This window comes from Octopus sinensis, linkage group LG7 (assembly GCF_006345805.1).
Source record: "Octopus sinensis linkage group LG7, ASM634580v1, whole genome shotgun sequence".
Taxonomy (NCBI): Eukaryota; Metazoa; Mollusca; class Cephalopoda; order Octopoda; family Octopodidae; genus Octopus; species Octopus sinensis.
Window position 1 is genome coordinate 13,153,099 of NC_043003.1, and position 12,721 is coordinate 13,165,819.

A 12,721-nucleotide genomic window follows, 5' to 3' on the forward strand; every position below is an offset into this window, starting at 1 on the left:
CATTGTCATCGTCGTTGTCATCGTCATCCTCATCACTGTCGTCATCATTATTGTCGTCATCATCATCATTGTGTTTGTCTCCAATCTGGTTTTAAACTAAGTAAATGTTATGTCATATGTTTATTTACTGTACATTTTTTCATTTATATATACATATATATATATACATGCATACACACACACACACATACACGTGTATGTATATATATATATATATATGTATACATAATTAATAATAAAATCATTATAAAAATAACGATCCTATCAGTGGCCAGCATATAATAAAAACCATATAGGTAAGAATTAATATAGCTATATAATTATGTAATTATAATTAAGATTATTGAGAAACAGCACCAGCATGCTAGAAATGGACATCAAACAACTCTAAAACCACAACAACATGCCACTGTATATATGAATATATATATATATATAATAAAATATTAGGGAATAAATCCAAACTTACAGGGAAAAATCAGATTTAGGATTAAATCCAATTTTATAGTAAAATATATTATATTATATTATATTAAATTAGAGATAAAACCACTATTAGGCAAATCAAACAATGAAAAACATAACCCAATACATAAAATTAATTAATTTATATTATTTTAAATATATATCAATTTATATATATATATATAATAATAATAATAATAATAATAAAGGGTAAAATTAATTAATCAATCAATAATTAATAATCTTACCAAGTAGTTCGGTATGTAAAAGAACCATAATCGGTAAACTTGTACAAAAATTCTATAATTATGAGAATAATTATAATTAGGGTTCAGCAAAGTTTGCTTCACCACATACCGAAATTTAGAAATAGCAGTTAAAATATCAGTGCTCTCGGATTTAAAATTTGAAATACTGTACTGAGGAAGGGAATAAGTGAGTAGAAATATGATTTTACATTTTTTTACATCTCTTTAACCCTGAAACATGTATGCATCATCATCATTGTTCGACCGTGGTCGAGACAATGGAATTTACCATGTTGCGCCAGACTTCACGGTCCATCAAAGCATTATGGAGGTCCTGTTGCTGGATGCCTGTATCCCTGGAGATTACATCAGGGTAGGAGAGTGTGCGCCCTCTGGTGTTGCGAGTAGATGGCTTCCAGAGGAGAAGAGTAGAAATTACTTCTTTTTCAGCTCTACAACAATGTCCAGCAAACTGGACTCTCCTACCTTTCACAAGAGATGACACAGGTGGTAATTTCCCATATATTTGCATTTTAGTTGGATGGCGCCTCCACGAGAGATTTTGAGCTCTCATAAGGAGGCGAGTGTAGGTTCCATCCAACCGCCTCTCAAGCTTCTTTGTATGCAGTTAATCAATGTATGCAGTTAATCAAAGCTGGGTGTATTCGGTATTTGTTTCTCTTTACCTGCATGAGTTGTAGAGTATTGTTGTCTGGGAGATATCTTATGGTTGTAGGATAGTATTTTAACTGCTATTTCTAAATTTTGGTATGTGGTGAAGCAAATTTTGCTGAACCCAAATTATAATTATGCTCACAATTATTAGAACTTATATAAATCGTTCATCATCGTTTAATGTCCGTTCTCCATGCTAGCATGGGTTGGACGGTTCGACCGGGGATCTGGGAAGCCAGAAGGCTGCACCAGGCTCCGGTCTTATCTGGCAATGTTTCTACAGCTGGATGCCCTTCCTAACGCCAACCACTCCGTGAGTGTAGTGGGTGCTTTTTACGTGCCACCTGCACAGGTGCCAGGTGAGGCTGGCATCGGCCACGGTCGGATTGGTGCATTTTACGTGCCATCTGCACGGAAGCCAGTCGAGGCGGCACTGGCTTCGGCCACGATTCGGATGGTGCTTTTTACGTGCCACCGACATGGAAGCCAGTCGAGGCGGCGCTGGCATTGGCCACGATTCGGATAGTATATATATATATACAGTGGGCTTTTTCTGTTTCTGTCTAGCAAATCTACTCTCAAGGCTTTGTTTTTTTTAGCCTTGGTCAGGAAGTGTGACTTCCTAATTGCTTCTATCTAGAAATCAAAGGAAATGATTACTATTCCCTTCAAACTTTGCTTTTGTGACCAGGACATCAGTGTTTTGAAACTGACCTATTTTCCATTACATTTCAGACAGATTCAGTGCTGAGTTGCTGATGCACAAACATCATTATAGCAAATATTCTGCTCAATACCACAGATTTGCTTGTCAGTTGCTTGACTTTAACCACTTGAGCATGTCCCTTTGAAGCCGACAATAAGTGCATCTCTGATCATGAGCAAGAGTAGTCGGGGAGCATCATAATCATAGTCACGTGTTGACGGAGATTCTTTGGGGTTTGAATAAATATCATAACAAAAGCAAAGTTTAAAGGAAATATTAGCCATTTTTCATACTTTCTAGGGTTAAGCAAATAGGAAATAGCAGTTGCTACCCAAGTACAGTGTAGTAGGTGACACCTGCCTAAGGTGCCACATTGTGTGGGACTGAAACTGGAATTATGTTGTTGGCAAGCAAACTTCTTACCACACAGCCACTCTTGCACCTGCATAGAGTTCAGATTTTGAATTTTTTTTTAAATTTAATTTTATATTTTGATTATCCCTTTGTTTATTTTTATTGTCAAGAGAATGTGTGCTTTGATTTCAGGTCAAAATAAAAGGGAACCGAGGCCCAAATTATGCTGGTGACATTGCCTTAGATGATATGAAGTTCACGACCACAAAGCAATGTGCAACTCTGCCTCCCAAAGCCTCACCAGATGTAACACCAACAACAACAGCAAGCCCACTAATTAAAAGTAATTTGAAAATCTTTATGTCTAGCTTATTTTAATTGATGTTTCATTAGTGATACATGCACATGTCTAGACATGCAGCCATAAGTAAAACATACAAACCTTGCAAATGTACTGATGCCAAATTACCCTACTCAATTTTAATGCAGTTGTCACCTACTCTTACCTTTCTCTTGTCTCACCTACTTATCTACCCTCAACACTTATTAACTCACCCACGCATTCATTAACAACATCTTTTATACATTATTTACATTATTTGCAATTGACGGATATTTGTCCTCATCTTGTTTGTTGTTAACACGTTTCGGCTGATATACCCTCCAGCCTTCATCAGGTGTCTTGGAGAAATTTCGAACCTGGTCTCTCATTCCTAAGATATTTTTTGATGTTATTATTATTATTATTATTTTCATTATTATTATTATTATAATTGTTCAGGTCACTGCTTGGAATTGAACTCAGAATCTTGGGGTTAGTAGCCCACACTCTTAACCACTACATGATATGCTCATGAGCATATGGCATGGTGGTTAAGATTCCAAGTTCGATTCCAAGCAGTGACCTAAATAATAATAATAATAATAATAGTAATGATAATAATAATAATAATAATAATAATAATAACATCATTAAAATGTACCTTAGGAATGAGAACCCAGGTTCAAAATTTCCCCAAGACACCTGAAGAAGGCTGGAGGGTATATCAGCCGAAACGCTGTGTTAATTGAAGACACTTGCCCAAGGTGCCACACAGTTGGACTTTCACAGACCTAACTGACTGATGGATTGACCAAAAGATTAACAAAACAATCAATTAGTTAATTGGTTAACTGATTGGCTTATTGGCTAATAATAGTAACTGAAGTGAAATAAAACCAGTGCATGTGTTTATAATTGATATAAGGATCCTCCCAAGATACAACAAAATGATTGGGTTTTTTAAAATTTTCAGTTTGTTTGTTCGCACACACACAAACCCTAATACACACACACACACATATTTAACAAAACTCAAAGCAAGATTTTAGAATTTAACTAAAGTCATACATAATAGATTTTTTTTTTTTTGAAAAACCACTACTGCTAAAGTATTTATTTTAAACTGGCAACAAAAATGACATGTAAAATCTAACCCTTGCATTTTATGTATTCTAGTTCCTGGTTTTAATTGCTCCTTTGATAAGAATTTGTGTGGCTGGAAGAATAGTCAAGGTGCACAAATTTCTTGGAAGAGAACCAAAGGATCAACAAGAAATTCAGATACTGGGCCCTCATCTGATCATAATGGAGGTTAGTATTCAAATGATATGCAATATGTTACTTTATTTAAGAATATACCAAGAATGCTTGGTTATTTAATGCAATGACATTTTAAAATCCTTTTACTTGTTTCAGTCATTTGACTGTGGCCATGTTAGAGCCTTCCTTTATTCAAGCAAATCGATCCCAAGACTTATTCTTTGTAAGCCTAGTACTTATTCTATCAGTCGCTTTTGCCAAAATGTTAAAAGTTACGGGAACGTATACACACTAGCATCGGTTGTTAAGCGATGGTGGGAGGACAAACACAAATATACAAGCATACACACACACACACATACATATATATATATATATATATATATATATATAATATATATATATATATATATATATTATATATATATATATATATGTATATATATATATGACAGGCTTCTTTCAGTTTCCATCTACAAAATCCACTCACAAGGCTTTGGTCAGCCCAAGGCTATAGTAGAAGGCACTTGCTCAAGGTGCCATGCAGTGGAACTGAACCTGGAACCATGTAGTTGGTAAGCAAGCTACTTACTACACAGCCACTCCTGCCCTTTTGTTTTTTTTCATCTTTTGCTTGTTTCAGTCATTAGACTGCGACCATGCTGGGGCACCCCCTTGAAGATCTTTAGTCAAATGAATCAACTCCAGTACTTCTCTTCTTTTTCAAGTCTGGTACTTATTCTGTCAGTTTCTTTAACTGAACTTGGATCGTAGGGTGACAAGCTGTGCTTGAGGAGACCTATTGAGTCAAGTACATCAACATCTTCAATATCAAAATCAGTCAAATCAAATGGAAATTGTAGTTATGAGCCCCATGCCGGTAGCACGTAAAAACCACCATCCAAACATGGCCGATGCCAGTGCCACCTTACTTGGCTTCCGTACCGGTAGCACATAAAAAGCACCATCCAAACGTGGCCGATGCCAGTGCCACCTTACCTGACTGCCGTACTGGTAGCACATAAAAAGCACCATCCAAATGTGGCCGATACCAGTGCCACCTTACCTGGCTTCCGTACCGGTAGCACATAAAAACCACCATCCAAACGTGGCTGATGCCAGTGCCACCTTGACTGGCTTCTGTGCTGGTGGCACGTAAAAAGCACCATCTGATCATGATCGATTGCCAACTCCTCTGGCCCTTCGTGCCAGTGGAACGTAAAAAGCACCCACTACACTCACGGAGTGGTTGGCGTTAGGAAGGGCATCCAGCTGTAGAAACACTGCCAGATCAGATTGGGACCTAGTGCAGCTTCCCAGACCCCAGTCGAACCGTCCATCCCTTCTAAACAAGTACTACTAAGAAACTATAAATATTATGTAGGGAGTAAGAATAATAACTTCTTAAACCTATAATATAACCCTTAGTTTTAAAAAATTAGTGTAAAATATGATTGTTCCATAACTTAAATATTCCTTTAGCTGATACCAGATATCAGTCTTTTATTGATATTAGCTAAATAAGTAAATATATAATTTTTAGTCTAATATATTTTAAATTATTATACATTTTCTATAAATCTTCTCTATTGGTGTTAATAAGCTACATATACTTTACCATTGTTTTAGTAATTAAACTATTTTTATTCCTTTTCCATGATGTTCTGCCCTACTTGATTATTTTATTTCTTTATTATTTTATAATTAGCCTTTATTTATTTATAAAATTAATCTAATTTTTGTACCTCTATAAATTCATACTTAGCTTATATACTAGTATATTCACTACTTATAAAAAACTGCTTAGATTATAATTTTATTAATATATATTTAGCATGTTCTTTTACCTCAATACTCCTTTAATTATAACAGTATATACCAATTAATCAATATTCACAGATACCATCTGATGAGTTAGTATTTAAGTGTACAATATGTATAAATATTTAACTATTTCTGGATAATTTCTTTTCCTCCTTCTATTGTGATAAAAGTTTGGTATATACTCAAAAGTATTCATAAATTACTATCCTTTTGTTAAAATATTCTTCTTAATAATCCTCTGAATAACCCTAAACTTTAACTGTATGCAATATAGCAACATTGTTTAAAATATTTAACTTCAGTACTACACGATAAGACTTCTGTTTCGTTATTAATGGTCTGCTAGTGAGCAACCCCCTTAATTGTCAGCTACCATCTTGGTTTAAGTTTTCCTTTACCAAACCTCATGATATTGCTTCTAATAAATCTTGATTTTATGACTATACCAACTATGATTTCTGTCTTCTCCCTCAGCCCTACCCCTAATAGATACTGCCCCTTTGTTCTCTCAGCCTTAGATATACAAGGATTTGATAAACTAGTCTAAAATTAAAACTGACCCCATAAAAAACAAAAAATCAGAGACAGGCAGTCTGTAACAATGTATATCTTCTTGATACCATAGTAACTAATGCTAAGGTGAATGCAGCATGTTTTTTGTCTATATCCTTAATTTCTTGGAGATTTTAGGTATAATTATACTAATGTGTCCATCTGTTCTAATTAAATTAAATTCTATGTCTTTGTGCAGCTGAGGATTACACTGCATTTTAAATTGATGTAATGATTGCATTGTTCAATTAATTGGAGTTGCATGAACCGATCGTACTGCATTACCTCTGAATATCCTTGTTGCTTATTTTGATTATATATACATACATATTTATATTTATACATATATATATATATATATATATATATATATACATATATATATATATATATACATATATATATATATATATATATATATATATATATATATATATATATATATATACATTATATATCATAACTCTTATATCACCACTCATTGTACTGCTTTCTATTTTTAGGTGGTTACTACATGTACATTGAATCCTCATTTTTTAGTGGTTTCTTAAAGCATTATGCTGATTTGATAAGCCCAACATTTTCAACAACCCAAAAAGCTTGTATTAGCTTCTATTATCATATGTTTGGAGAAAATATTAATTCTCTGAGATTAATCTTAGCTCCAAAGAAGGTCTCAGCTAAGTACATCTGGTTAAAGAATGGTCCACAAAAAAATAAATGGTTACAAGGCACAGTTACAATACCAGCTGTTAGTTCGTCAAATGTGAGTACAAATATTTGCAAATTATTTGTTTTCTGAGAGCATAAAATCAACAGCAAACACTTTTTGGCATAAAGTTATCCACAGTACAAAAATCGTCGTTGTCATCATCATCATCATCATCATCATCATCATCTTCTTTGTCATTGTCATCATCATCATCATCTTCTTTGTCATTGTCATCATCATCATTATCAACATCATCATCATCAGCTTCATCATCATCTTCATCATCATTGTCGTCGTTGTCGTCGTCATCGTTGTCATCATCTTCATCATTTAACATCCATGCTCCATACTGGCTAAAAAACATGGACTGTTTGTGCTCCAATATCTGCTTTGGCATGGCCTCTATAGTCAGATGTCCTTCCTAATGCCAACCACTTTACAGAAAGTATTGGGTGCTTTTTACATGTCACCTACACTAGTGAGGTCACCATGTAGCCCCTATGACTGAGTGGGGCTACAATAGAGATGGGGGTGGCTTTATGCTACGGCATAATGGTTTAAAGCAGGGGTCCCAAAACTTTTTAGACTATTGACTCCTTCATGGACTCCTTGACCCCCCATCGACCCCCAAATATGTACAAGAAAATAAATAATAATAATATGTTTCTTTATTACCCACAAGGGGCTAAACATAGAGGGGGCAAACAAGGACAGACAAACGAATTAAGTCGATTATATCGACCCCAGTGTGTAGCTGGTACTTAATTTATCGACCTCGAAAGGATGAAAGACAAAGTCGACCTCGGCGGAATTTGAACTCAGAACGTAAAGGCAGACAAAATACTGCTACGCATTTCGGTGCAGTTTCCAGGCATTTATTGACCCCTTAAATATTCCCATCGACCAGCAGAGGTTGATATTGACTACTTTGGAGACCCCTGGTTTAAAGTGAGAGAGAAGGGGACAGAGCAGAATAAGCTTCTTGCCTTATGGGGAACTATACAGGTACTTCCATTATAGAAGAGAAAGTAAGAGTGATTGGGGTGAAACTGGGAAGAAGAAAAGATAATGGTGATGAGGTGTCAGGTTGGACCCTCAAGATAGAAGGTGAGTAGAAGCAAGAGGAGGAAGAAGAACAGGAAGTGAGAGTAAGTAGAGCTTGCAAAAGAGTAGCAGAGAGAGAGAGAGAGAGGATGAGAATAAGTTTGAAGGGGAGCAAGTGTTGAGGGAAGGTAAGTAGGGGAGGCAGGGGAGGCAGAAAAATAGGTAAGGACAGAGGAGGTGAGGGAATGTAGTGAAGGGTAGATAAGGAGTGGGGAAACCAGTAATACACATGAATTGAAGGAAGTGAGGGGAGAGTAGGAGATGACTGACAGTACAGATAAGGGAGGGCTGAAGAACAGAATAGCAGTAAAGGTACAGTAGACAGGGGAAGGAGGAGAAAGATAAAGTGTGTGTAGAGAGAGAGAGAGAAAGAGAGAGATTGGAAACAGGGGAGAGAGTGAATATGTGTTGAGGCAGAATAAGTAGAGGAAGTAGGCAAGATGGAAGAGTAGGTGACAACTATATCAGAATTGGATAGGGTAAGTTGAGATCAGTACACTTGTAGGTTTGTATGTTTTACTTTATGTATGTATACTCATACATATAGTTGTATGTCTAGATATGTGCATATGTACTTTTATGCTAAACTTTTGACAAGTTTTACATATTTCGACAGTTCCGCTGATGGCTTGTTTCTGTAGTCTTCTAATAAGCTCCCCCCCCGTTTCTGGTTTTGTGAACCCTAATTTCTCAAGAGCAGTTGGTTACATATCCAAGAGTGTTAATAATTATTAGTAAATGTGTGTGTGTGCATGTGTGCATATGTGTATGTGCATGTATGTGTGCATGTGTGTGTATGCGTATGTTTTCATGTGTGTGTATGTGTGTGCATGTGTGTGTATGTGTATGTGTTCATGTGTGTGTATATGTGTGTGTCAGTGTGTGTGTGTGTATTTTCATATTTGCACATATCATTATATATATATATATATATATATATATATATATATATATATACTATAAACACTTATTCTTGTACATTAATTTCCTTAAGCATAGTACCTGGTGCTGATATATTAACCCTTTCATTACCAGCCCGGCTGAAACCGGCTCTGGCTCTGTAGTACAAATGTCTTGTTTTCATAAGTTTTGAATTAAAATCTTCCACCAAACCTTAGTCACAATCTATGTTCCTAACACTAGCTTTATGATAACTAAGTTATTTTACTAAATTCTTTGTTATATTTAAAATAATTGAGAGAAACACAAAGCATCTCAAAATAAATGCAGTAACGAAAGGGTTAAGCCAATGTGGATAACCAATAAATCTGAAAGTATAGCTTAGTTAAGCTACACACAATAAAATCAATGGAAAACAAGAGTATATTGATGTAGAATTTATTTTGTTACATTTGGTTATAAACCATAGGGAGGAAAGTGATCGGCCAACTAGTGGCTTTAGAGAAGTCCTGCCTCCAGAAGTCCCATCACTGCAGACCTGCTCACTAGCTAGCCCCCAATTAAGTTCCTGTCTTCAGTTCATCTGTTATAAGTCCTTGAGCAGTACCCTGCAATAGTTTGTTTTCATATTGGTTTTTATATATTTTCAGAGCAGTACTACTTAAAAAACATGTAAACACATATTTGTTGTTCAGTCCCTGAGCAGACATAACTAAAACGAAAGTAAACATGTTTTTTAACAGCAATCTATGGTTTTCCTATTTTCCTTCTGTACATGAGGTGCAGCTCTTTAACAACTCTGTGGCTTAGGGAATTAAGGCTTGAAATTTGATGCTAATCCACCGTGACCACATGCCATTTTTTTGTCACTTCTACACTCATTATCTGCCCGTGTACAATACAGTACAGTGAGTGGTCACTAGAGGATAAGTATGGCTTAGTAATATATACCATGCTTCTGCTAATTGCATTTGGTGCCTATATAGTTTCCACCAGGTGTAGACACCTTTGTGTCCATCTCAATCATGAGCCAGTGGAATGCCTATGATATAACAGCCAGAGGGAGACAGGAATTGCACCAGCAACTAGCTGGTCATAAGTGCGAGAATGAAATTTGCTTAGGCAGTGCAGAACCAGTTTTCAGGAGGATGTTGAAAGTATTTTCATTGCCCTGCCAAAACAAATGTTAGTAGGTTGTGTTCCCACACTCTGCAGCTTCTGTTACCAAGCCCTCTTGTTTCTGTTAAACTATGGCCCAATGAAACATCTATCATGTGACAACCAGAAGAAGACAAGGCTCTACCAGCAATTAGCTGTGGGAAAAAAAATTTGCTCAGGAAATACAAATCCAGTTTTCCAGGAGGACATTCAAAGCATTTTCATTGTTTCATCCCCCAAAATAACAATTTCAGTGGGTGTGCTTGCGACCCCTGCACCCACTGTTCCAAAGTCTATGTAGCTGGCACTAATTCACAACTAAGTTGACTGGGGAGTAAAGAGAAAGGCTTGTAAATCTAACAGTTCAATAATTGATTTATTGCTTCATAATAAAAATTGTTATAACAGCTATATTTATAACAATGATATAAATTTCAGATTGTCTTCAGAGGAGTTTCTGGTTTTGGAAGTAGTGGTGACATTGCAATTGATGATGTAACCATACACGCTGGAGAGTGTCAAGGTTAGTTGGTTTATTTATTAATTTATTTATTAATTGTATTATTATTATTATTATTATTATTATCATTATTATTATTATAAATATTATTATTATTATTATTACCAACTAATAATAATAATTACACCGCTGGTAAAAATATTTTTTAAAGTCTTTTTTTGAAATTTGTGTTGCATTGTGTTGACAGATTTGCACTTAAAATTCCCACATTTTTAATCAAAGCTTGTTAGTTACAACAGTTACAACACTACCTATCGATCTTTCACTCTCCCTTTAATTGTATTTCTCTCTCACCAACTTTTTCTCCCCCTCGTCTTCCCTCCTTCTACATATATGTTGTTACAAACAAACAGATGGAGATCAACTTGTCTTAGAAAACAATTACTTCAGATTTTCAGAACGATTGCAACTTGTATTAGCATTAAAAAGCAAAATTTCCCTCAATAGTCCAATATTCATCATTAGAGGGTAAAATATACTCAAAGCCAGGAGCAGAACTAGACAGTTTTGTGTATCCATAGATACAGAGTATTTCAGAGGCATCCTAACACAACCCTCTCATCTTATATTAGTTTTTGAAAAACCTGCTGACTCCTTTGCATGTCATAAAAGGGAAAGCGCTGGATATAGTACCATGTAAAAAGCACTGCTAATGGTGCCACATAAAAAGCACTAGTGGTCATGTGACACAAAAAGTACCGGTGATGGTGCCACATAAAAACACTGAGGATGGTGCCACATAAAAAGCACTGGTGCTAGCTCCACATAAAAAGGATTGATTATTGTGCCATGTAAAAAGCACTGGTTATGGTGTCACGGAAAAAGCACTAATAATGGTGCCACATAAAAAACACTGGTTATGGCACGACGTAAAAAGCACTGGTGCTGGCGCAACATAAAATGTTCCCAGTACACACTGTAAAGTGGCTGGCATTAGGAAGGGCATCCAGCTGTAGAAACCAAGCCAAAATCAGTCTATGGAACCTGGTGCAGCTCTTGGCCTTGCCAGTTATTCTTGAACCATCCAACCCATACCAGCCTGGAAAAACGTATGTTAAATGATGATGATCAAGATGTTGATCTACTTATATCAGAATCAACTATTATCATCAATATTACTTATTACTGATTTTTTCATTCTTTTTCAGAAGACATTAGCTCAAATGCTGTTGACTGTGACTTTGAATCATCTGATGGTTGCCAATATCTTCAAGATAAAAGTGTTGACTATAGGTGGAAAAAATACTCTGGATATGGATCCCCATTTAGGGACCACACAAAAAAATCAGTGTTTGGTAAGTAATCTAATATCAAATTTAATTTGCGGTCATTTATTTTTCTATCCAAACTATAATGAATAATAGGGAGGTGGGGGAGTATTCGCATATATATATATTTTTTTTTTTTTGTAATAGGCACAGGAGTGGTTGTGTGGTAAGAAGCTTGCTTCTGGCAGTGAGCCGGCAGAAATGTTAGCACGCCAGGCAAAATGCTTAGCGGTATTTCGTCTGCCATTATGTTCTGAGTTCAAATTCCGCCAAGGTCGACTTTGCCTTTCGTCCTTTCGGGGTCGATAAATTAAGTACCAGTTATGCACTGCAGGCAATGTAATCAATTTAATCCCTTTGTCTGTCTTTGTTTGTCCCCTCTATGTTTAGCCCCTTGTGGGCAATAAAGAAACAAGAAGCTTGCTTCCCAACCACATAGTTCTAGGTTCAGTCCCGCTGTGTAGCACCTTGGGCAAGTGTCTTCTACTATAGCTTTGGACTAACCAAAGCTTTGTGAGTGGATCTGGCAGACAGAAAATGAAAAAAGCTAATCGTATATATATATATATATATATATATATACATATATATAACAAAGTGAAGTTGTAAGATACCGCAAGAGTGGAAATATATATGAAAAAAGGTTTGAAAAT

At 35.8% G+C, this 12,721-nt stretch overlaps 1 protein-coding gene across 3 annotated transcripts in view; it reads left to right on the forward strand.

The window, feature by feature from the left end:
* Positions 1 to 12,721, forward strand: part of LOC115213822 (MAM and LDL-receptor class A domain-containing protein 1-like) — a 382,250-nt gene that overhangs the window by 146,565 nt on the left and 222,964 nt on the right. For all 3 annotated transcript variants that reach the window (XM_036504533.1, XM_029782714.2, XM_036504532.1), the window contains exons 60-64: positions 2,641 to 2,791; positions 3,947 to 4,081; positions 6,910 to 7,172; positions 10,719 to 10,803; positions 11,949 to 12,095. In XM_036504533.1, the coding sequence (XP_036360426.1) occupies positions 2,641 to 2,791; positions 3,947 to 4,081; positions 6,910 to 7,172; positions 10,719 to 10,803; positions 11,949 to 12,095 (781 nt within the window). The remainder of the gene's footprint in view (positions 1 to 2,640; positions 2,792 to 3,946; positions 4,082 to 6,909; positions 7,173 to 10,718; positions 10,804 to 11,948; positions 12,096 to 12,721) is intronic.